The following is a 26,063-nucleotide window of genomic DNA, read 5'->3' as shown; positions in this document are numbered from 1 at the left end:
GAGGCTCCTTTGTGATGCCAAGGTCTACTATGGGGCATGAATTTTAGGACTTGAGTTTGGAAGGATTGATTAGCCAGGCAGAGGAGTTTGAACTCTATGAGTCAAAAAGAACCAGAAAAGACTTATAAACATAAGAGAGACTCAGACATTTTATTCCAGTTACTTTGCTGTGTAAAAATAAAATAAAGAGGTTTAAAGTGGTCTTGTTCTCCAAGTGCCTATAGATTTGTAGAGTAAAGAGCACATACACATGGAGAGATGAAAAAAAAGAAAATATAAGCTATCTCTCTCTAAATATCTCATTTCTTCCTTACTATAACCCCGGGTAAGGCGTTCTCATGCCCATTTTATACATACGGGCAAATAGATACTTTATTGACTTGCTCAAAATCCCTAATGTACTAATTACAGAGCCAGAACAAGAGTTTGAAACTGCAGAATCACCAAACCGATGATGGTCTTTCTTTTCTTTTACATGTTTATCGGAGTATAATTGTTTTACAATGTTGTGTTAGTTTCTGCTGTATAACAAAGTGAATCACCTATACGTATACATATATCCCCATATCCCCTCCCTCTTGCGCCTCCTTCCCACCCTCTCCCACCCTTCTAGGTGGTCACAAAGCACCGAGCTGATCTCCCTGTGCTATGCAGCTGCTTCCCACTAGCTATCTATTTTACGTTTGGTAGTGTATATATGTCCATGCCTCTCTCTCACTTTGTCACAGCTTACCCTTCCCCCCCTGCCCCCCATGTCCTCAAGTCCATTCTCTACATCTTTATTCCTGTCCTGCCCCTAGGTTCATTAGAACCATTTCTTTTTTATTTTAGATTCCATATATATAGTAAAGTATGTGCTAGCTGTGTCTGTGAACCTTACTGAGATCCTAGGAAGAGAGATGTTTTGTGCCCCATCAAGTGTTACCATGTGAGCTACAGCCATTGTTGGAATGTAAAGTGTTGATGTTGCAAATTACCTTTATAAAGAGCTGTTGTAATTATCTCCTCCTCCCCTCCCCCAAGTCACTGGGGTTAGAATCTTAGCTCTGTGTAGCCCAGTTAAAAATCTCTTTTCTCCAGTTCTTTGGAGCAGCTGTTGAAAAGACAAAGGCCCTGTTTTAATGACAGTGTTTCCCTTGCGTAGCTGAAGTGTGAACCCTAGTGAGCAGGGCATTGCTCAGCTCTCATCCCTGGGTGAAATGTCCTCTCTTTCAAGCTGATGGGGCACAGTATCCGTAAGGCAAGGAAATCTAATTACATGGCACATGTTCTAGCTTTAAGATGCTTTCGGTTATAAAATATCAGAGAAGCAGAAGCATTAGCATAGGTACTTACCAGAGATGACAATATCCTCCAAGTGATGAGAAGAAGAGTGTTAGGGACCCCTCTTGAAAGTAATTGACCCAGAGCTCAGAGATTCCACAGGTTGATCTTCAAACCATGAATTACCCCAACCTTGAAAAGGTTGCCACATGCCCAATTGCCATAGACCAGCTGCCATGTTGGTTAGTGTGTAGCAAGGAACTATGGTGTCATGATGTTATAGATTTCTAGGATGGCAGTGCTGGGAATCACTTTAGAGATCATTTCATCTGACCACATGGTTTTATATTGGAGGAAACATACAGGGAAGTAAACTGAATCACTAAAAGTCAAAGAGTATGACCCTCTGGACATCTGAAGGGCAGGTAACTTCCCCTGCAGAAGAAAATGTAGATTTCAGCTCAATGCCATTTGTGTGACATTAACTCCTTTCCTCCTACACAGTATGGCTGAGCACTCAATAGGCAGGGATGGTATTCCTATTTAACTGGTGAATAAACTGAGCTCAGAGAGTGTGCCCAAGATCACCAGGGATTTAACATTGCGCTGTGTACCAGCAGGCAGGTCTCCTGATGCCATTGTCTTTGCATTGACTCACAATCATTTGGTCATTTACTTGGGATAAATTTGTCCTGAGCCAACCATGCCCTTTAAATTAATTATCCTTATGGCCAAGAATATGCATTTTTGAGCCAGCTAACAAGTCCGGGTTACTACATTTGAAGGTAGAATTGAGTAGAGATAACTGTTTGACAAACCATTGAGCATGGAGCCCTCAGCATTGAATACTAGTTATCTTGATATGCTTTGTTACTCTTCCATCTATGGACATGATTGAATCCTTAGTCTCCACAATTAGCCAGAGCTTTGAGAATTTGTTATTGAAGTTGAGATATCCAATCAGTTAAAACCCATAATGCCTCTCCACCTTGCCCTAATTCTGCCTGGAAGAAGTAATACAATCTAGAAGATACAAGAAATGATCTTTGATACCCTTAAGGAAATAAGCCAGCAAAGTAGTGGTTTGAAGGTTAAGAAAGTAGGGTGTTGGGATGCTTTTATAGAAGCTCTGTAACTGCCAGGGAGACCCACTCTCCAGGCTTTTTTTCCTTCTCCTGCCAAATGTTCTACTTTTTAGGAAATCCCTGCAAGGATGCTTTTTATTTAGTTGTAGATAGACACAAATAGAAGAACCAGGATGACCCAGTTGTATATGTGGGACCCTGGAGACTATGGCCTCCTTTCAACTTACACTAAGAGGGTGACTGCCATCTAGTTAATATATGTTGCCAGGTTGGAGATTAGGCACCTCTGAGCTTCCAGTTCCCCAGGCTCCTGTCACTCTGTCCTTCCCACTGATAAACAGGCTTTGGGATCAGGGAATCAAATGTCATCCACAGCCTAGGGTTTTTTTGTAGAATCAGCTCAGGCAAACCCTATAAGAAATAGCTGGAGAGAGAAAACTACCTCAGCTGTATTTAGGGTTTTCAAGAATGAGGTTCCTCCTACATGTTTAATACTAAGTTAAAAATAATTGCACTTTAGAGTTTACGATGGTTGAGCCAGAAGAGGCTTGGACATCCTCTGTCACACTAGCCATTTTGTTTAATGGATGGGGAAACTGAGACCCATAGGGGCAGTGCATGCACTAGAAATCAGGGTTCCTGATGCTCACCTTAATGCTTTCTGCCCACTGTGTCTCAAACTGCCCTTGAATTCCAGGAGCCAACTTCACCCACTTGGCAGGACATGGGTTCATTCAGAAGAAACCTGGAACTAACAGTGTTAGTCCCAGGGACGTCTCAATGCTACCTCCTCTGCTTATTTGGTGCGAACAGACTCCCAAAGTACATTGCTCACTCCTCGTGAGAACTGATTCATTTAGGCACCTATTCAGTAAATTACCTCGTGTATGGTACCCAGGTAATTCAGAGGAGCACAGTCAGCTCTCCAAGGCCTTGAGAGAAGAGCACAACACAAGTTCAGAGATAGGTGGGTGCAGCTTAGAGAACCTACTGTGCTCCTTTCCTTCTTGAGCCTGTGTGAGATTTTTTTTATTTCTCCAGAATGACCTAAACTTTCCAGGGTCTGTATAATGGCTGGAAAAATTGCCTCAATCTCACCTGGATTTTTTTTTTTTTTTAAGCTACAGAGCCCAGGCTGTCTGGTACATACCCATGAGGCAGTAACCATAAAACAGAGGGACAATTAAATCTTACTTCCATCTCCAAAAATGTATACGTTTTTCCCCTGTAAGTTCACACATAATAAAATACTTTAAAATTGCCTTTTATTTCTCGATATATGCAGGGCTGTGAGGGAGGGAGCATAGGCTAGAGGAGGAAGGGCAGGCTGTAGCCTGCTCCAGAACTAGGACCCACTCAACCCACAGACTAACGGCAGAAAAATGAGGCTGGGTAGTCAGGCTTCTTTTATGATGGGAGAAATGACTGTTTTTATGGCACGCTAAATAAAACCTGCTTTGGAGCTAGAAGTTTATTGCCAGAGTGGGGAGAGCTGTTGTTTGTGTTTTCTGTTCCCCTCCCTTCCTCTCCCCTCCCTCCCCTTCAGCTGCGGCATGGAAAGATGGGTGGTAAGAATTTAGAAGTCCTTAGAAAGTGTATAGAAATAATATGATTTTTTAAATTATACTAAAATTTATCTTAACTTTTCCCTGCATCTCATGCTGATTTTACAGGGAGTGTGGTCAGCATTCTTGGCTTTCTGAAATCGTTAGACGAGTTCTCAACCAAGCAATAACAAACAACTGCAGTGACCTGCATGTATATAGTGCTTTATGGTTTCCAGAATGTTTTCACATGCCCTAGATCCTCAGGGCAACCTGGAGAGGCAAGCCGGTGATCATTTCTCTATTACAGAAAGAAGGATGGATACCCAGAGCGTCAGGTTACTTCCCAAGGTTGCACCACTAGTTAAGGGTCGAGTGAAAGCTGAAACCCCGATTAATTAAATAAAGAGGAAATGAAATTAAGATCCTTACATGGACAGTGGCGAGCTTGGAGAGCATTAGATTGAAGGAGAGGCAAGGCTAAGACACTATTAGTCTGTAAATGTTATAGAAGGTAAGTTTCTGTTGACCTGCAGCTGTACATGGGATGCGTCTTTGTCTTTAAAAGCCTTATGCCCTGGTGCAGAGTCAGCAAAGGCAGGAAGAAAAAGACGTAGCATACCTCAGCATCCATGAGGCCGCAGAAGGAAGTTTTTCACTGTATGATTTTTGCCTGATGGTTAATGCTGTACCATCAGGAAGTGCCGGGGCAAGATGCTTGCCCTCTCTGGGATGCAGTAGTCTTATTGAATGATGAGGTGTTTCCTAGGGGCTCTGCTAGGTCCCTCATCCCCTGTCTCTTCTTGCATGTGGGGAATTGCTGAAAACAAGCCCAGAATTACCTGGACATGGTTAAGCCAGTGGGCCAACGAAGGAGGGTCTCAAGGTGACTGCTATTAAAGCAGTTATTGACAAGGCGGGTGTCTGAGAATGGACCCACTTAAGGAGCAAGTGGAATTATTAAGGCCAAGCTCTCTGACCAAACTTGACAAGGAGCCGAGGGAAAGGCAGGCACAAATTCTGAAAGAGATAATCCAGCAACCAAGCTGGGACAGAAGCTTCAGGTTGGCCTCACCTTGGAGGCATGTTCAAGAATCCAGAGCTATGGGGGTAGGTCCAACAGGTGCAACAAGGTTCAGCGAAGTGCATGAGCTTGCAGGTCCCAGAGAGTAACGTCAGAACAGAGGGTGTCATCGCAGTGCCTTGCACCTCGTCTCCTAAATGGAGAAGGTTCTCACGAGGGAATAGAAGGAGCAGCTGGAAATTGGAGTCAGGACACTCGGGACCAACTCTGACCATGATTATCTGTGTGAGTTTGAGCAATCCTTTAGTCCTCTGGTTCAGTGTCTTCCTCTGTAATAGGAGAAGAGGGTCTAAGATTGTGAGAGCACCGTACCTCATCTGTAGTCCGGCCAAATATACATTTGCTTCATGAATGATTCCAGAATAAATTGAGTCAGATACATCAGACCCTTACCTAATGGAGGCAGACATAGATTTTCAACTTACATCCAAACTTCCCTGTCACCTTTCAGTGATGCCAGCTGCCCACAGACAGGCGCTGGTATTCATCATAGATAGTAAGTGGTGCATTTTGTCCCCATGAATTTATAGCATGGCAGCACCCCAACCCAAAGCACCCCCAACAAGAACTCTGTACAGTGCTTTGCTTTCTATGGTTTGGTGCAGAAATGGCCTGAAACCCTATTAAGCTAAATCATGACAGTCAAAGACAATGGGGAGAATGTGTGTCCAGTTCACAACTTCTAGACGGTTGACACCGTAAGATATATTCACTCCAGGAAGGCACCAGGTACAGCTGGAGAGATCAAGACCAAGCCATTTGGCCCAGAATAACTCTGCAGAATCATGACGAGTGAGTGTGCTTGGGCTGGATTCTCCTTCAGACTAGTTCGTGTCACTCTGGTTATCAGAAACCCCCTCCCAGACCTGGCATCACACCCAGGAATTTGAGCTGAAACTCTCACCTGGAGGCTGTGAGGATAGCTAGGAGTAAAGGATGCATGTGTCCTGACCCCTCTTACTAGAGAGCTGAGTTTCAGATGCAGCAGGGAGGGTGATACCAATAATTATTTTTATTTTATTTTTTTACATCTTTATTAGATTATAATTGCTTTACAATGTTGTGTTAGTTTCTGCTGTACAATAAAGTGAATCAGCTATATGTATATCCCCTCCCTCTTGGGCCTGCCTCCCACCCTCCCCATCCCCAAATAATTAATAATCATAAAGTTATAGTATTAGTAATAACTGGAAATTGTTGAACACTTACAATGTGTTCTATGATAACATTTTTACCAATGTTGTCATGTTTAATTTTCAAAACAACACTATTAGGTAGCCATGTTATCTCTCCCATTTTGGAAGTAGAGAAGATAAGAAACAAGTCCCAGGCCATACAGGCTGTAAGAGGCAAAGCTAGAACTTGAACTGAGTTCCTTCTGATTCCTGACTCTGAGCGTGCCCTCGGGATTCTCCACTGCATAGTGAGCACTGGAATAGCCTTGACTGTACACCCAGCACTGGATGAAGTGCTTTACATAGATTGACATATTTGATTCACCTATTGACCTTACTAGGTAAGTGTATTATCATCCCTGTTTTGCAGCTAAGGAAATTGGGACACAGACAGGTTAAGCAACTTGCCCAACGTCACACAGCTAGTAAGATTTTAATACAGATTTCTTAGCTCAAGAGTCTGTGCTCCTCACTGCTACACATTTCTTCTCCACTGCCTCTCAAAAGAAGATAGAAGACAATCCATAACTGACAGATGCCATGCTACGTTAAACAGGAAGCCTCCTAGAGAAAGTTCAGGAGCACAAATTGAACAGGAGACTCTAAGGGTGGTCAGCACTGATTGACATAGAGACCCACGTGATTGCCGCACCAGGGACATCACTGTGGGCAGCCACCTAGGACACGATCACACTCCAGGGGCAAGAATGATTCTGGGTCTCAGCCCCCACCCACAAGGCTAGCCCCGTGCCTTTGCTCTGCCCTCCTGGCCTTCTTCTAAATGAGACTCATGCGAAATGAAGGATGCACCGAATGCCTGCAGTTTGCAGTGTTTATGGGAAACTTTAAAAGCTGGTTTTGCAGGCTAATTCAGCATCTCCATGACATTTTTGACTTGATTTATAATCAATGGTTATTTTAGCTCTACTGGTAAAAAGCACCAGTTTTGCAGTAAAATGGATTTATAGAAAGGAAACATGAGGTAAAGAGGGGAAAAAATACTTCTTTTCCTCCGCCCTCTCCCATCTTAAGACTTTTTCCTCTAACAAGCAAAAGCTAGATATAATCTTTGGGCTTAATCTTTGGGCCCTTTCCTGCCTAGTCTCTGCTACTCCTCCACCCTGGAACAAAACTGAACAATTCTTAACCCCTTCCATATAGAATCCCTTAGATTACCAAGTGTTTACCAAGCTTGACTGAAGTAAGGCTCTCTGGGCCCTAGCCCAGAATCGTGACTCCAGACTTTCAGGAGAGAGGCCTGGTGAACTGTGAATTTAACAGCGGCCACTGGTAGCTCTTAGCTGCAGGCAGGTTTGGGAAATGCCCTGTTTTGGGCCAGATTAGCCATCCACTCCCCTTATTCATCCAGCTTTCTTTAGGAGATAGCTTTCCCAGATCCTGGGCCATTCTGGTTCTCACTCTGAATGCACTTCAGGTTTTGTACCTCTCTCGTGGATGTGACATTCAGACCTTAATACTCCACCCTGCTAGTTTGCCACTTCATCGTATGCTGCTGATTCTCAAAGAAGAAGAGAAGAGAACATGTTCTTTTTCCTCCTTTTTTGAGGGAGTGGCCTGAAGAATAGGCCACATGGAGAGTAGCTGACACATTTTTAAAACCCAACTGTTGCTCCGCGATGCTTCATCTTCATCGTCAGGATCAATGTGCACCTGTTGCTTAGGACTTTCACTACAGAATATGTCCCAGGCCAGGACTGTTCCCTGTCCCTTAGGGTTCCTGGGACCCAGCTGGAGGCCTAGAGAAGCTTGGGCAGGGCGGGCAAAGCCTGTTTGCTGGAGCAGGGCAGAGGTGGTACTGTTGGTGGCATTCTGCTTCAGCAAGTTCTCAGCACCTGAATGGCTCAATCAGGAGGCCTCCGTGTCCCTTCCAGAAGGATGTGGCAATGTGCACTCCAATTAGCCCCGCCAAGCTTACGCCATGGCTGCCTCTGAAGCAGTAGCCCTGCAGCTCCACACCATTTTCTCTCTTTCTCTAAATTTTCTTGAGTTGACTTCTAGCTCGTCTGCTGAGAGGCTGTTTTTCTATTTGTATGTCACATAAATGAAAGCCCAGTTTTTAGCATTTTCCCCTAACAATAGCACTTTTCCAGACCCACTGGGGAAGCCCCTTTGAGACCTGCTAAGACCCCTCAGTTCTGCTAAGAACTGTTATAGGAGGGGTTGCCAGGAACTCCCTCCCAAGGGTGTGTTCACTCTCAGTTACAGGGTCCTGGTCCTCAGATCCAGGCCAACACCTGCAGGGATGCTTGTCTCCCCAGCTTGGCAAAACAATCCAAGGGGCAAACAGAATTTCGGCTCAAAATGGGAAAGCAGTGTCTAATAGATAGAACAATGTATTTTGTGCAGAAGTAAGCTCTCCGTGACTCTGTATTGTCAAGTGGGTCCCAGGGAGGCTCTGAAGGAAGACCTTGAGCTCTGAACATTGGGTTAATAGGTTGAGGGTGGCGGTGGGGGTAGCGACAGACTTCTGGAATGAGTGACTGCAAGAGCACACCATCCGAGCTTAAGTGAGGCGCTCCCTGTTTAATGCCTCTGCCCTATCCCCTGTTTCTGCTGGATGTTACTTTTCAGAAAAGTAGTTTATTGAAAAATACAATACAAAAGTTTAGCTATATTAACATAGTACCTACTAAGGGCCAGGCACTGTTAAATACTTTATGCTCACCAGCTGCTAATACTCTCACTCCCCTTTGATGTGGATACTGCTGTTAATTTCTAGATGAGGAAGCTAAGATAGGAAGAGGCCACAGGACTTGTCCTGCATTGTGGTCCTGGGATTCAGACCCTCGCATAGATCTCAAGCCTCCCCACCACACTGCGGCCTCTCAGCTGTCCCTTGGATCTCAGGAATAGTGACCTCAGTCAAAGGCTTGAGAAAAGAGGGTCTGGGCCAGCACATCTCAAATGGTTGACCTTGGACACCACCTGGGAGCTTGTTAGAAATGCAGAATCACAGCTCCACCCCTGACCTTCTATATCAGAATATGCATTTTCACAAGATCCCCAGGTAAATCATGTGCAAGTTAAATTTGAGACGCTCAGGGTTCCAGTGTCACTCTTCTATATGGTCCAGGTCTTTCATTTATACTATAGCTCCCTTCCCACAGTTGAGGTGGGGGGAGGGGGAGGGAACAATGAACAGACTTTTAAAACATGAAATCATCTCTCATGCTCTTACTGTTTTAACAAATTCCTCTCACCTTCAGGTATTTTGTTCAGTCCTCACCAGAGTCCTGATTTGTGCTGACAGGGAAAGAGACTCAGGCTGGTGGAGGTGGAGATGGTACAGCAAGGAGGAGGGCAGTGGAGACAGTGGTGGGGTCCACTGGGGACCAGGCCGGGTCCGCACCCCTGCTGCACTTGCTGCTGCTCCCTGCTCCCCCGCCTCCAGCCCTGTTGGCTTCCCTCCTCTTTGGAGCATAACAAAGGGTGGCTCCCCCACCACGAGAGCCCTGATATGTCCCTGAACGTGACAGTCCCTCCAGCCACCGCCAATGTTATTAATTTTTAAAACAAACTTCCTGATTGAGGTCTGGCTGCCTCTAAATTGTCTCTACAAGGAGACTGTGTACTAATTAACCCATAGAAACAATCAATGATGTACCTTTTTCAAGTTTCAGGGTGATTAGAATATGAAAATGAAGAGCACAATGGTGCAGATGTTTTAAAATCACAGCAGACAGCAATTAGTGACACGGAAACCAGCTGCTTATCTCTCCAGATAAAGCCTCTTAATAGGGAATTACACTGGAGGAGTCATTACCCAGATGGATCTCACATGATTTACAGAGGAGGCGGGGCAGCGTTAACTGATTTGTGAGCAGGTTCTTGTCAAGCTTCCTTCTTACCTCAAGGAAGGTGGATTTGTGGCTGGGGTGGAGGGGGACTTCACCTTTCTACCTGTTGGCCCAGGTCAGGGAAGCCACCAAGGATGAGGAAAGGAGAGAATGGGGCCTGCAAGAAGCCACAGGCACCTGTCTCCTTGATTCAGGCTCCATTGTTTTGGGATCAACTCCCTCAGCTGTCCCTGAGCAAAGGGGAGAGTGAGGCCTGGGGAAGGGGAAACACTGAGTTGTTGGCTGCCTAGGTGTTCATTGGAAAGAAAGTGTCACTAAGTTCTGCTGAGTGGCTTTGGGGTGTGAGTGTGCATGTGATATAGAGAGCTCTTAGTAATCTTTGTTTGATGTATTTTCTCTCCTTCTTTTACATAATTGAGGTAAAATTTACATATTCTGAAATGTATACATCTTAAGTGTACAGTTCAAAGAGTTTTTGACAAATGTATACAGCTGTGTAACTCACACTCTTATCCTGATACAAAATATGGGTATTACCCCCAGAAACTTTCCTCCTACCCTTTCCCACTCCCACGCAACCTTTAAGCAACCACTTTTCTGATTACTGTCATAATAGATTAGTTTTACCTGTTCTAGAACTTTATGCAATGAAATCATACAGTATGTACGTTTTTGGAGTCTGGCTTTTTTCACTCAGCATAATTTCATGTGTATGACTTATCCATATTGTGGAATATATCCATACATTGTTCTTTGTATTGATGAGTTTGTGTGTTCTTCTGTTGATTGACACCTACGCTGTTTCCAGGTGCTTTCTACTCTGAATAAGCTGCTGTAAAGTTTCTGTAAAAGTCTGTCTGTGGATACATGTTCTCATCTCTTGGGTAAATACACAGGAGTGGAATTGCTGGGTCATAGTGTATATTTAGCTTTAAAAGACATCACAGGGAGATCAGCTCGGTGCTTTGTGACCACCTAGAGGGGTGGGATGGGGGGGTAGGAGGGAGAGGCAAGAGGGAGGAGATATGGGGATATATGTATATGTATAGCTGATTCACTTTGTTATAAAGCAGAAACTAACACACCATTGTAAAGCAATTATACTCCAGTAAAGATGTAAATAAATAAATAAGACATGGCCAAAACAGCTTCCAAAGTAGTACCATTTTGTGCTACCTCCAGCAATGGATGAGAGTTGAGAGTTTCAATTGTTCATACCCTTATCAGTGCTGGTTATCTTCAATATTTTTAATATTAGCTATCCTACTTGGTGTTCAGTGGTATCTCATGGTGGTTTTAATTGGCATTTTCTTGCTGACAAACGATGTTTGAGGACATTGGCATGTGCTCCCTATCCACCCCTACTTTTGTGATTCAGCATATTTTGGTGAAGGTGTTTTGCAGTTGTGTGAGGTTAAGTTCATTGAGAACATTGATCAAATCTTCTGTATATTTTTTCTAATTTTTTTTTTAGTCAATTTGCTCTAGCAATTACTGAAAGAAGAGTGTTAAAATCCCTTTGTGTCATTGGCTATGTCTTTCTTTAATTCTCTTAGTTTTCATTTCAAGCATTTGATCCAAGTATATGTTACGAGATGCAAACAAATTTAGGATTATTGTTTCTTGATGAATTGACTCTCTTATTTTGAAATGTCCCTAGTGCCTCTGGTAATACTCTTTGTTCTGAAGCCCATTTTGCACTATATTAATTCACTCCAGCATTCTAAGATTTGGTGTTTGTGTGGTATGTCTTTTCCCATACTTTTAAGCTGTCTTTATCTTTGTATACGGTTGGCCAAAAAGTTAAATCGGGTTTTTCATGTTACGAAAGACCCAAACGAACCTTTTGGCCAACCCAATATTAATTGTGTATCTCTTGTAAACAACATATAGTTATGTCTTACTTTTTTATTCAGTTTGACAATCTACCACCTGCTTTTTGGTTTGGCTTTGCCTTCTGTTGTTCATTTGTTGGGGGGAGGGCTTGTTTAGTATATTTAGAGTTAATTACCTATATTGTTGAGCTTAAGTCTACCATGTTACTATATGTTTTCTGTTTTTCCCATCTATCTTCATTCTTTTTTCTCCTTTTCTACCCTCTTTGGACAAATCAAGCCTTTTTAGTGTTCCGTGTGTTTCCTTCTATTGGCATTTTAGATATACAACTTTGTTTTTTTTTTAGTGGTTGCTCTGGTGATTACAGTATGCACCCTTAAAGTATCACATCTACTTTAATCTAATATTACATCTCTTCAAATATAAGCACGTTACAAGTGTATACTTCCATATACCTTCTCTTGCTCTTTGTTTTATTACTGTACATTTTATTTCTATAAATGTCATAAGCTTCATGATACACTGTTGTTATTTCCACTTTAAGCAGTCAGTTGCCTTTTGAAGATTTTAAGACCGAGAATAAGACGTTGTATATATGCCCACATATTTACCATTTCCATGTTCTTCATTCATTCATGTAGATCTGAGTTTCTATCTGGTGTTATTTCGCTTTAGGCTAAAGAACTTCCTTTTACATTTCTTGTAATTCAGGTCTACCAGCAGTGAATTCCCTCACTTTTTATTTATCTGAAAATATCTTTATTTTGCCTTCATATATGAAGAATGTTTTCATGGGATAGAGAAATTTAAGTTGACTTTATTTTCATTTTAGTACTTTAAAGATATTATTTCATTGTCTTCTGGCTTGATTTTTATTGATAAAAATCAGACATTGTTTTTGTCACTATTTCCCTGTATATAATGTGTCTTATTTCTCTGGCTGCTTTTAACATTTTCTCTTTGGACTTCATCAATTTGTTTACAATGTACTTAGATGTAGTTTTTTTGTGTGCTTATTCTGCTTGGGATTCGTTGAGATTCTTAGCTATGTGAATCCACATGCATTATTCTCTCTTCTCTACTGGCATTCTAATTATATGTATGTTAGACCACTTGATACTTTTCTATAGGTCACTGAAGTGCTGTTTGTTTGTTTGTTTTTTAATCTCCCTCTCCCACCCTACTCACCCCTCAATTTGGATAATTTCTGCTGTCTTTTCTTCATGTTCTCCGAGCTTCTCTTCTACTGTGTCTTGTATGCTTATATTAAGCCCATCAAGAGAATTTTTCATTTCAGATATTGTATTATTCCAATTTAGAATTTCATTTTGTTATTTTGGTATAGTTGCCATCTCTGTGCTGAGATTTCCCGTATGTTCATCAGTTATTCCCATCTTTTCCTTACTACTTGACCATCTTTATAATGGCTGTTTTGAGGGCCTTGGATCTATATCTACCCTCCTGGGTATGCGTCATATTTGCTTCAGTGTTTGTCTAATAATTCTTTGTTTGTTTTCCTTTGAAGAGTTTTACTTTTGTTCTGATTGGTAGTTAATTTACTGGCAGATTTGCTTTATCTTATTAAGGATTCTTTTTAGACTTTGCTAGCTTTTATGCTAGGGCTTGAGTAATCCTACTCTTAAGGAGTACCAATTCTGGGATATCAACTGACCGTCTGGGATATTTATTAAAGTCTCCCCATTCTGGCTAGTCAGAAATCCAACACTGCCCAATATTTTGTGACCTTAGGACTCTATGTTCAGCTTATAGCCCCCAGTAGCAAATATCTGCTATGCTTCGTGGAATCTTGCCCTCAAGTGCAGATTAAAGTTTGGCCAAAGACATAGGGTATTTCTATTAAGGTTTCTAGGATTCTTTTTCTACATATCTCCCTCTTCTCAGGTACCCTGTCCCCCAAGTTCTAGTCCCCTCAAAAGTCTCAAACTATAATCTCTGTTTCCTCTACCCAGTGAAATTACAGTTCTCTGGATTCCACTTCCCTGTGCCCAGGTTTAGAAAGTTCTCCTGGGCAGAAAACTAGGGATATGGCAGAGCCTCTTAAGTTTCCTTCTATCTAGAATCACGGCCCATATTACCTGTTGCTCAAAGCCTGAAAATAGTTGTTTCATGTATTTCATAGTTTTATGTTTATTTCCATAGAAAAGTTAAGTCTAATACCTATTAATACCATTATGGTTGGAACCAAGTCCGCAATCATTAATTATGCAGAATTACTGTGTACTCAAGGAAGCATATGATAGTGCCTCTGTATTTGTGTAAGCTGTTATCACCCCCAATAAAAGGAGTGCTTTAATATCACTCACAGTCCCCAAACAGCAAATCAGGAATTGTTCCTATGGGAACCACACTAAGGTAACTTCCCAGGGCAATTCATGTGACAGGAAATGAGGACTGTATATATGTAACTGGAAACTTCATGTCCATTTAGGGGCTTTTCTGTGTTCCATTGTCTTAGTCTGTTTGGGCTGCTATAACGGAATACCATAGACTGAGTGCCTTGTAAAAACAGAAATTTATTTCTCACAGTTCTGGAGGCTGGGAATTCCAAGAGCGAGGCGTTGGCAGATTCAGTGTCTGGCAAGAGCCTGCATCCTCGTTCATAGATGGCTGTCTTCTCTCTGTGTGCTCACATGGTGAAGGACAAGTGAGCTCTCTGGGGTCTCTTTTATTATAAGAGCATTAACCCCATTCATGAAGTCTCCACCCTCATGATCTAATCACATTGTGCTCCCATAGGCCTCACTTCCTAATACCATGACACTGGGAGTTAGGATTTCAACGTATGAATTTTGAAAGGACACAGACATTCATGGAATTCTGTGGAATCACAGGATCATAAAGCCATGGTTCAAATAGGGTACTTAGTGACATTCTTCTCTACCTACCATTAGCAAATGCAGGAACGAACTGGGCTGAGGAGAGATGCTTTGAGAGCAAGTTCAATGGAAGCTGGCATGTGCATTCCTCCTATTCATGAGCCTAAATGGTAATTTTCAGTCTTTTCTTAAGTGACAGAACCATCTCTCTCCACCTCCTTTCTCTTTAATGAAATCCTTTGCAAGGCTGCTCTGTTCAATTGGGGGTTAAAAGAATGGAGCTTCTCTGTTGCCCAATCCACTGGCTACAGTTCAGAAATGTCTTTACAAAATCCTAGGACTCTGTGGAACACATTTGAAAACCACTGAGCTGGAACATCTCCTGATAATATCAGAGCCTCTTTAGTCCCTAACCCAGACCCCTGTCTTTGATATAATCCAGTGGTTCTCAACTCTGTCTGCACATTGGGATAACTGAGAGCTTTGAAAAATGTACTACTGTTCAGGTCCCACCTCTAGAATGTTGACTTAATTGGTCTGGATCAGATCCCAGCTATGGTGTTCTTTATGAAGCTTCCTGGATGATTCTAACATGCAGCCAGGGTTGAGAACCTTTAATCAGACAGTGTGTGGTTGCATTCCTTTTCTCCCACACTCAGCTCTTGCTCAGGCTTGAGCACTTGCTTCAAGACTCAGGGGTGGAATGCCAAGATTCCCCAGAACTCTGGGGATTGGCTTGGATGAGTTGGGGAAATAGAAATCCCAGGGTGGGAGGTCACGAACCCCTGCATGCCTAGTTCTTTCTGGAAGGACAGTATTTTCATCCACCCATATAACTGACCTCTGCCCACCATGCAGTGTACTTGGAAAACCTAAACAGAGGATGGACTGTGTTAGAGTTTCTTACTATGTAAATTACAAAGAGTTCAGAGAGCAAAACAGGAATACTCAGTGGTGCCAAATTACATATCCTAACAGGTCTGTGGTGTTTTGCTCTGCATATTTACCACCAAAAAGTGCTGTGAATGTCACAGCAACCATGGAAGAGCCCCACCCCAGAGGAATTATGGTGTTAAAACATTAGATAAGTGGTTTTACAACTCAATTATATATCAGAATTATCTGGGGAGCATGTTAAAATGCACATTCCTTGGTCCCACCCTGGGAGATGGCAAATGAGCCTATCTGCAGTGGGGCCTAGGAATCTGTATTAGTAACCAGTACCTTAGGTGGCTCTGATACAGGGATCTAGGACCACATCTCGAGAAGTACCAGGTGCCAAAATAAGAGATAAAGCTCCCCTCATTCCTTCATACCCAGGCACATTTTCCTGTTCACGTAAAGCAAAATATCCCACAAACAGTAAATTTAAATTATTGCTGTCAAAAGTAGCACAAACACAGCTAACCCAAAAGAGTAGTTTATCATCCACAAAGTCATGCTTGATTTTTGATTTTTGATATGATTTTTCTCAGACCCAAATCATCATGTCGTCCTCTCATTGTGACAAAACTTGCTTTAGATAAGCCTGAGATAAGGCTGGGTGACTTCCTTTCTTCCATTTTCACAGACTTTTAAGTTTTTATGCAGTGATTTAATGCTTGTTTTTAAAATTATGTAAAAATAAAGTGCTTTTTAAAAAGAAATCTGACTTGTACAAAATTTAGATTCTGTATAAGCCAATTTATACGTTGGTTGTGGGGGAGGAGATAGTTATCTACTTTACAAAATAATTCTTCACATTACAGAAGGACTTCCTTCCATACACACATTCTGTAGGAGAGAAATCTGTCTAGTGTTTTGAGAATGGTGTTTCCCTGATGAATATTTGGCCTAGGCTCAAGGTGCATGGAAAGCACTGCTCTTATAAAAAGTAAGCCATACCTTCAGAATTGACTGTGAGTTCCACAATCAATCAATTTGTGGGGATGGGGAAGCAGCCAAGATGAAACTGGAGGGAAGGAGGCAGCACACAACCTTAGAAAGAATGACATAGCCCAAGGACATGACATGAACTGATTAGAACCAACTGGGTCCAAGATGGCAGACAGGTCGACTTCCACTAGACCTTGAGCCTCAGTATACACTCATTGTAACACATCAGCAAGGTAAATGACACACCCACAGGCACCATGACAGTTTCAAGGCCAACCATAAGGATCAAAAAGTGGGTGGTGGCCCAATTCCTAGAAATCCCCGCCCATTCCCCATATAGCTGGAATACTCCTCCCACTCATTAGCCTATGAAATTACCCACTCCTGTAAAAACTGACAACTCCATACCCTGGTGCCTTTCTCACCTTCTGAGACGGCCCACACTCTGTCTGTGGAGTGTGTTTCTCTCTAAATAAATCCACTTCTTACCGATCACTTTGTCTCTCACTGAATTCTTTCTGCGATGAGATATCAAGAATCTGAGCTTCTTAAGTCCTGAAACCAGGTGTGTGATCTCAGTTGGAAGATCGTGGGTTTTGGCCAGGTTCGAGTCCCAGCCATGTGGGTTCAAGCCCTAATCAGGGTTTTGGCCAGGTTCAAGTCCTGGCCGCATGGGTTCAAGTCCCAGTCTGGATTTAGGCTGGGTTCGAATCCCAGCATGTGGGTTCAAGTCCCAATCTGAGGTGCACAGTTTCAAAGAGACGTGCTGAGCTTGACGGTATTAAAAGCCTTCCATAAAAATAATCTGGCCCAATGTAGTATTCCCTTATTTGCTAACCGTTTCAGAGATAGCCCTGCTGAGGGCTGAGGGTAGTATAAAGTCCATAGAAGATTCAGGTCTGATCCCCCAGAAAAATCTAAAGGGGAAATGGAAACAAGTGCTATGTGGGTTAATAAGGCCCCAAGTCAAAGCCCCCTATATGGAATAATATCCCCAGACCTCTGGAGAAGGATGGGAGGGAGAGCTCGCTTGCCCTTGCATTGAGCCGGGAGCCTGTTTTGCGATGTCTGGCTCTGTCTCAATGGAGTAAGTGCTCAGTTCTCAGTGAAGGGCATATTGGAACTGACAGTCTCACCATTGTGTATATAATCTGTCATGGCTGACAGATGAAGAAATGGGATTTTGTGAAATGCAACGAGATATAGCCATCAGCCACTGCTGGAAGGAAGCCTTGTTCTTCTGGACCCCTTAAAAAGCACTCATTCTCAGTCCTCTTTGCCCCTTCACTGCAGCCGTCTGAGCGCTGGGTTTAAAGCACCATTTCCCCCCCATTACTGCTGATCTTTTGTTGTGCTTCCCTTTTGTCCACCCTGCCCTTTGATTGCCAAGCTCTCCCAGCAGGGCAAATTGCAGCTGAAATGGTAGAAACAATGGGATCAGGCAGTGTCCAGATGGAGGCACTGGGAACCAGGCATGCTTAACTGCTTACTTTCAGCTGGTCTGCCCTGAGTGTAAGTGAGCAGGCCCCACCTTTCAATTGCCAGAGTGAAATCCACCCTCCTGACAGTCACATGGGCTTCCCCAGAAGCAGGGTTAATTGGAAAATGAAACAATTAATGGGAGATGAGAAAGAACTAACAGTAAAAATTGCTCTGAAGGGGAGTTACCTTGCAAGTGCCTTTAGTCCTTAAGTATTTGGGAACAATCTTTTGTTCAACATGTAATGCATCTGAGCCCTCCAGTTTCATCATGAGCCATTATGAAATGAGTGATTGGTGGCTTATTGTCTTTTGTGTGCAGCCATATATTTTGTCATGGTAATAGGCATCTTAAATATTATTTTGTTTGTTCGTTCAACAAACATTTATTGAGAACTTTCTGGGTGGTTTGCTTTGTAATAGATACTGGAGATAAAAGGATAAATGAGTGTGTCTGACCTCAAAGTACTTACAGTCTAGGAGAGAGAGACAGAAAAGTATACAAATAAATGGCACATCGCATTACAAGGATTGTGATAGATATATTCATGAGAGACAATGGTGCATGCAGAAGGAATGGCATAAGAAATTAGGCTGAAGGAGGTAACAGTGTCTGCAGACAATATGTTGCAATATGCAGGTCATTAATCTCACTAATGACAAAATGGAATACCCATAGTAAAGCAGATGTTCCTTCATTTATTCAGTAACTGTTTATTGAGTGCCTACTATTTGCCAGGCACTGTACTTGGTATCTCTGTGATGGTGTATACAGGCTAGAAAGGGAGACAGGCATTAATTCAATTAGTACAAAAATCAAATGTAAATTTAAAACTATGATAAGTACAACAAAGATGAGATACATGGTTTCATGAAAACTTACAATAGGAGTATTTCTATAAGGTAGGGGGCCTCACTAGGATTGAGCTGAGATTAGAACATAAAGAAAAGTTAATGAAGGACTCTGCTAGTTGCCAAGAGTAAGATGGAGCAATAGGGAAAAACTGATGGGAATTAGAGGTGAAGATTCCAGCTTTACCACGAAGCCCCTCTGTGGACTTCAGTATACAGATCTGGAAAAGTGGAGAGGGGTTGATGACAAGGGTAGAGGTGAGAGGTGAGTGCTGTTTTGCCCAGGTCCAAAATAACTTAAACCTTTTGTCCTACAGTTTTTATTAAGTACTACCACTAACTCTCTAGAATGTTCTAGTGTGAGCAACCAATTATTTTGTCACCCAAAGAAGTGGGAAATTTTGTTTCCAAGCCCTCTTCTAGCCTGTCATCCTGTGAGTATACACATAGTGCCAGCTAAAATCCAAAGCATAAATGACAAATTAACAAAGCCCTGACTCATAAAAGATAAGTAGGATTTACTATTTTATGCCATGAATAAGATTTCTCTATTTTTGCGAAAAATGAGATAGAGCCTATGTCCACGGCAGTAATACCTAGCGGCCAAAGTCAAGTGTCAGGATTAGTTCTCTAGATGATGATGGCAGTGTCTCTACTATAAACTGCAAGGTGAAGAAAAAATTAAATACTTTTTTTCTTAATTTTCTCCTGGGCACTTAACAGGCCAGGGGAAGCTCTCTCATGATTCTTAAAAAATATGCTTCAATATTGGAAGTATAAACAGGATTTCACAAAATCAGGGAGGCAGAAAATAACGCTAGGGATTCCAGGAACTGGTGTGAATGAAACCCAGGTTGCTTTACTGTATTGAATTTTACCCATAATTCTTTCTGCCATCTGCATTTTGACTCTTACCAGGGACAATAAGAAATGTTTTCTAATAAAGCGTAAATCCTATAGCATCAATGGCAAAAGACAGAGAAGAGATAGGTGATAGATATATAGCTAGCTAGCTAGCCAGCTAGATAGACACATACAGTACATACATACATAGACAGGTAAACAGACAGATACATATTATAGGTTAAAACTTCCTAAATTCACTAAGCCATTATCATATACTTCTTAGTTGGGATATTATCAAAGCTTTCTTAATTTACTAATATTTTCCCTTTAACAAATCTTAGGGAAATACATCCTCTGTGTATAAAACAGGACTTATAATAAGCTTTAAAGACTGCTTTCTTTGTACTGGTAGCCTGACTTAAACTCTATCTGGAACAATGTGAACATATCTATATTAAAAATAGCTTAATATCTCAAAACAGTGTGTTCACTATCCATTCCCTTTGTGAGTTTATAGACGTTTGATATGTTGTGTCTCTAGCACACGTTCTGCCTTTGCTGGCCGAAGAGTTAGTCTAAGGAAGGTGCAAAGTCTGAAGACGTTCATGTAGAGCCAATGTAGGGAAAAACACAGCTGACAAAGTCCAATGGAGTGATCTTGAATGATAATTATTTTTTTTTCCTGGCACATTTGTCCAGGAGACTTGTTTCCTTTTTTTTTTTTTTTTTCTTTTTTTTCTTTTTCCAAGGTTCCTTTTGAGAATATCCACGCGTTTTCTCAAGAGAGTAGTCAGGGCCTAATGTGGGCTTAAGGATGTCTTAGCAGGCTCACTCCCAAACACGCACCACTCCTAGAGTCGGCAGAGATTTGAGGGCTCTTCCATGTTTCTTTGCTTCTTTTCGTTTCTTCTCTATGCCCTTGACTGGCCCACTTTTCCCCACGCAGTCGTCAAACTCCCCCCCCCCCCCCTTAATTCCTCAACTTGTGCTTTTTCTCCTTGTTGCAGTGGTTCCTAATGAGTTGCTTGTTTGAGTGCAGAGATGCTGAACTCCAGGATAAACTCCAAACAGAAATGAACTGCAGTAGGCAGAAGCAAGGGAAAGATGTGTGTTTGAGAAGAAGCTGGGGCAAAAATAAGCTGCAGCTAGAGTTAGGGAAACGCGTGCAGGGAGTCTGGAAGTTCAGATGCTCTCCTGAACTCTGCCACCTTGGGCAGGACTCTTCATGGCTAAAGTTTTAGCGTCTTCATTTGGAAAATAGAAGCATTGGACTGAGGGACCTTTAGGGCCCCTCCTGACTCTAAACAGTTCTTATTCTGAGATTGCATTAAACCAAGATAGGTTAAAGTTCCTGTTATCTAGGGAGAGAAAGACAGCGATTATAGCATCCTTATTAATGTTCAAAATCAACACAATGTATTTTTACTAAAGAAATTGAAAAAAACCTTCACAAAGCATTCTGGAATTAAAGGTGTCTGTTTCCAACTTTTGAATAATTAAGCCTTTTGACATTAAATTTTAAATAGTTTCACCGTGCTGATCTTTGTTTCTCTCTCTCTCCTTCTCCACTCCACCCACCCTTAGGCTTACGAGCGGCCACAGAAACACTCAGCTCTCCATTATGACCCAAGCCTCCCACAGGACTTCACCGGTGACACCTTAAAACCAAAGCACCAGCAAAAAAGCAGCAGCCAGAACCACGTGGACTGGTCCACCAACTCTGACAATGGACCTGCCACTCAGAATTGCTTCATCAGTACAGAGTCTGGCAGAGAAACTGCAAGCACCAGCAAGATCCCAGCTCTTGAGCCCCTGGCTTCCTTTGCAAAGGCCCAGGGTAAGAAAGGCAGTGCAGGGAGCACATGGAGTCAGTTGTCCAACAGTAGCAAAGATCTGCTCTTGGGAGGTGTGGTTTCATCTCCAAGCAACCACAGCTCACCAGCTCCACCCAGCAGCTCTGCTGAGTGCAGTGGGCTCCAGCCCTTGGTAGATCAAGATGGAGGAGGTGCAAAGGAGCCCCCAGAACCACCTACTACTATAGGCAGCAAGAAAAAGTCCAGTAAAAAAGATGTGATAAGTCAAACCATACCAAACTCAGACCTAGACTGGGTCAAGAATGCTCAGAAAGCATTTGACAATACAGAAGGGAAACGGGAAGGCTACTCTGCAGATAATGCCCAAGAGGCATCACCAGTCAGGCAGAATGTGAGTTCCGTCAGTAATCCTGAAAATGACTCAAGCCATGTCCGGATTACTATCCCTATCAAGGCACCCTGCCTAGATCCAAGCAGCCATAAGAGGAAAAAGAGACAGTCCATCAAAGCAGTGGTGGAAAAGATCATGCCAGAGAAAGCCCTGGCTTCTGGAATCACTATGAGCAGCGAAGTAGTTAATAGGATACTTTCCAACCCCGAGGGTAATAAGAAAGATCCCCGTGTCCCTAAGTTGGGTAAAATGATAGAGAACGAGTCCCCCTCAGCTGGCCTTGAAACTGGTGGAAATGCTGAGAAGGTTGTCCCTGGAGGTGTTTCTAAGCAGCGGAAGCCACCCATGGTCGTGACACCTCCAACATGCACAGATCACTCTCCAAGAAAGCTGCCAGAAATCCAGCACCCCAAATTCGCTGCAAAACGGAGGTGGACGTGCAGCAAACCAAAACCCACCAGTCTCCTTCGGGAGGCAGTCATGGCCACCTCCGATAAACTGATGGTGGAACCGCCATCTGCTTACCCCATAACCCCGTCCAGCCCTCTGTACACCAACACAGACAGTCTTACTGTGATCACGCCGGTAAAAAAGAAGCGGGGACGACCAAAGAAGCAGCCTTTGCTCACGGTTGAGACGATTCATGAGGGGACCTCCACCAGTCCAGTCAGTCCCATCAGCCGGGAATTTCCTGGAACCAAGAAAAGAAAGAGACGACGTAGTTTAGCTAAGTTGGCCCAATTAGTGCCAGGAGAGGACAAACCCATGAGTGAGATGAAATTTCACAAAAAAGTTGGAAAGCTTGGGGTGTTAGATAAGAAGACCATCAAAACTATCAATAAGATGAAAACACTCAAAAGGAAAAATATCTTGAACCAGATCTTGTCCTGCTCCAGCAGCATTGCGCTGAAGGCCAAAGCTCCCCCAGAGACCAGCCCTGGGGCAGCAGCAATCGAGAGCAAATTGGGCAAGCAGATAAATGTCAGTAAGAGGGGCACCATCTACATTGGCAAGAAGAGGGGCAGGAAGCCAAGGGCAGAGCTGCCACCCCCATCCGAAGAACCCAAAACAGCCATCAAGCACCCGAGGCCAGTTTCTAGCCAGCCGGATGTTCCCGTCGTGCCTTCCAACTTTCAGTCACTTGTGGCGTCTTCACCAGCAGCTATGCACCCACTTTCGACACAGTTAGGTGGGTCCAATGGCAACCTGAGCCCCGCCAGCACTGAAACCAACTTTTCAGAGTTGAAAACTATGCCAAATCTCCAGCCCATCAGTGCTCTTCCAACCAAAACCCAAAAGGGAATCCATAGTGGGACCTGGAAGCTGTCTCCACCCAGGCTGATGGCCAACTCCCCTTCACACCTTTGCGAGATCGGGTCACTCAAGGAGATAACACTGTCCCCTGTGAGCGAGTCCCACAGTGAGGAGACGATCCCGAGTGACAGTGGCATTGGGACAGACAACAACAGCACGTCTGACCAAGCAGAGAAGAGTTCCGAATCCCGACGGAGGTACTCTTTTGATTTCTGCTCCCTGGACAACCCGGAGGCCATCCCATCTGACACCAGCACAAAGAACCGGCATGGCCACCGGCAGAAGCATCTCATCGTGGACAACTTTCTGGCCCACGAAAGCCTCAAGAAGCCAAAGCACAAGAGGAAACGGAAAAGCCTGCAAAACCGTGATGATCTCCAGTTTCTGGCAGACCTGGAAGAGCTCATCACCAAGTTCCAAGTGTTCAGGATCTCTCACCGGAGTTATACTTTTTACCATGAGAATCCATATCCCAGCATTTTTCGGATTAATTTTGATCACTATTACCCGGTGCCATATATCCAGTATGACCCGTTGCTCTATCTTCGTAGGACTTCAGACTTAAAGTCAAAGAAGAAGCGTGGTAGGCCTGCAAAAACCAATGACACCATGACAAAGGTGCCTTTTTTACAAGGGTTCAGCTACCCTATTCCCAGTGGAAGTTACTATGCACCCTATGGAATGCCTTACACATCAATGCCTATGATGAACCTTGGTTATTACAGTCAGTACCCAGCTCCTCTGTACCTGTCGCACACGCTCGGAGCAGCGTCCCCATTCATGAGGCCAACAGTGCCACCACCTCAGTTTCACACAAGCTCCCATGTGAAGATGTCTGGTACGGCTAAGCATAAAGCAAAGCATGGAGTGCACCTGCAGGGGCCTGTGGGCATGGGCCTCGGTGACAGGCAGCCATCCCTAAATCCTCCCAAGGTGGGCAGTGCCGGTCTGTCCAGTGGTCGGCTCCACAAGAGGAAACACAAACATAAGCATAAGCACAAGGAAGACCGGCTCCTGGGGACCCACGACAACCTGAGTGGTCTCTTTGCAGGCAAAGCCACAGGCTTCTCCAGCCACATCCTGAGCGAACGGCTGAGCAGTGCAGACAAAGAGCTCTCCCTTGTGAGTGAGAAAAACAAGCATAAGGAGAAGCAGAAGTACCAGCACAGTGAAGCTGGCCACAAAGCGTCCAAGAACAACTTTGAAGTGGACACCCTGTCTACGCTGTCACTTTCTGATGCCCAGCATTGGACGCAGGCCAAGGACAAAGGTGACTTGAGCAGCGAGCCTGTGGACTCGTGCACAAAACGGTACTCTGGCAATGGCGGGGACGGCAGCAGTGCAAGACCAGAGAGCCTGGATGTGTTCAGTGAGATGAACCCTCCGAACGACAAGTGGGACAGTGATGTGAGTGGGAGTAAAAGGAGGAGCTATGAAGGCTTTGGGACGTACAGGGAAAAGGACATCCAAGCCTTCAAGATGAACCGCAAGGAGAGAAGTTCCTATGACTCCTCCTTATCTCCAGGTAAGGCCGAGTTTTCTTCAAACTTGGACTGTCTTGTTACTTGGTGGCTGGGCACTGCCCTGCAGCAGTCCGCCATCTTTGGCACATTGGGTTCACTAGTTTGCAGAGAGGTAGAAACCAAATGAAAACAGATCTCCTTGCAAATTTGAGTCTGCTGCACATTTTATGCATTGTTTAATCAGTTATTTTCTGTCTTTCCTCTCTTGGAGCCATTGCCTGAGAACTGTGGGCCCAGAGGCAGCCCCAGTAGCTGCCAAGACTACAACCATACCCACTACCTTTATGCTTTTAATTAAAGATGCTATGCCTAAGTCTTCATCTGATCTGATGGTACATTTGCTAGTTGGATAAAACCTCTAAAACTCTCTAGGAATACCAACAAGATCCCAAGAAAGTCAAAGTTGGATGGGAATGAGTATCTAGTTTACCTGACATGCTAGCTCTAGAAGTCACACATCCTAGGTTGAAACATCTACAGTAGAGCCATTGGAAGCTGATGACCAGTGAATCTTGAAGTCTACCTGATAAGGAAGCCACAGACCAAAGCCATGTTGTCCTCTTTTTGGCATCTGATAAGCAGCTCTTGGTAGACCCCTAAAGTGCAGCCCTGACCTGTCACTTCCCTGCATAAAGGTGAGGGTGGGCGGAACCAGACTGAAAGGCACTGTGAGCCTCCTGCCTCTGCTGGAACCTACTGCTGTGTCTCTTTGCATATCCACTGGGGATGGGATTTGCCCACTAATCTCTAAACTGAAGTGCTGGTGGCTACTAGGAAGAGCTCATTCCTTGTCAGTTGCTGGGAGAATTTCCTTGCTAACCTGCCCACCCACATAAACCTTCCTTGCCATGGAAGCCTCACACTTCTGCATAAATATCCCTTTGTCCATGTCCACACATCACACAGATGATAAAAGACTCCTATAGAACAGAGTAGTTATTTACTAGGAAAAAGGTAGAAACTCCTTTCTTAGGAGCTGCAGAAGCTAAAAGGATTCCTCATGCTCTCCCTGCCCCCAAACAGTACAAACCCTCTGGCCAAAGCCTGGTTTAAAGGACTGATTACCCCTGATAAGCTTTGGGTACACTATTTCACCTCTGTTTATGATGTGTATCCCTTGTTTGTCTTCTCCCTTCATGCGTAGTCCATAATTAGTGAAGGTGAAGAGGTCTGTTCATGAGGATTTAGAGACATTTTCTAGGCCAGCAGATTTCGAAAAGAAATATGTTTTGATAATGGCCATTCTGACTGGCTTGAGGTGATACCTCATTGTAGTTTTGATCTGCATTTCTCTAATAATTAGTGATGTTGAGCATCTTTTCATGTG

At 43.5% G+C, this 26,063-nt stretch overlaps 1 protein-coding gene across 4 annotated transcripts in view; it reads left to right on the top strand.

The window, feature by feature from the left end:
* SETBP1 (SET binding protein 1) overlaps positions 1–26,063 on the top strand; it is a 378,322-nt gene that overhangs the window by 241,717 nt on the left and 110,542 nt on the right. For all 4 annotated transcript variants that reach the window (XM_049697762.1, XM_033421334.2, XM_033421335.2 and 1 more), the window contains exon 4: positions 21,279–24,738. In XM_049697762.1, the coding sequence (XP_049553719.1) occupies positions 21,279–24,738 (3,460 nt within the window). The remainder of the gene's footprint in view (positions 1–21,278; positions 24,739–26,063) is intronic.

This window comes from Orcinus orca, chromosome 15 (assembly GCF_937001465.1).
Source record: "Orcinus orca chromosome 15, mOrcOrc1.1, whole genome shotgun sequence".
NCBI lineage: Eukaryota > Metazoa > Chordata > Mammalia > Artiodactyla > Delphinidae > Orcinus > Orcinus orca.
This window is presented reverse-complemented; position numbering and strand designations above follow the sequence as displayed.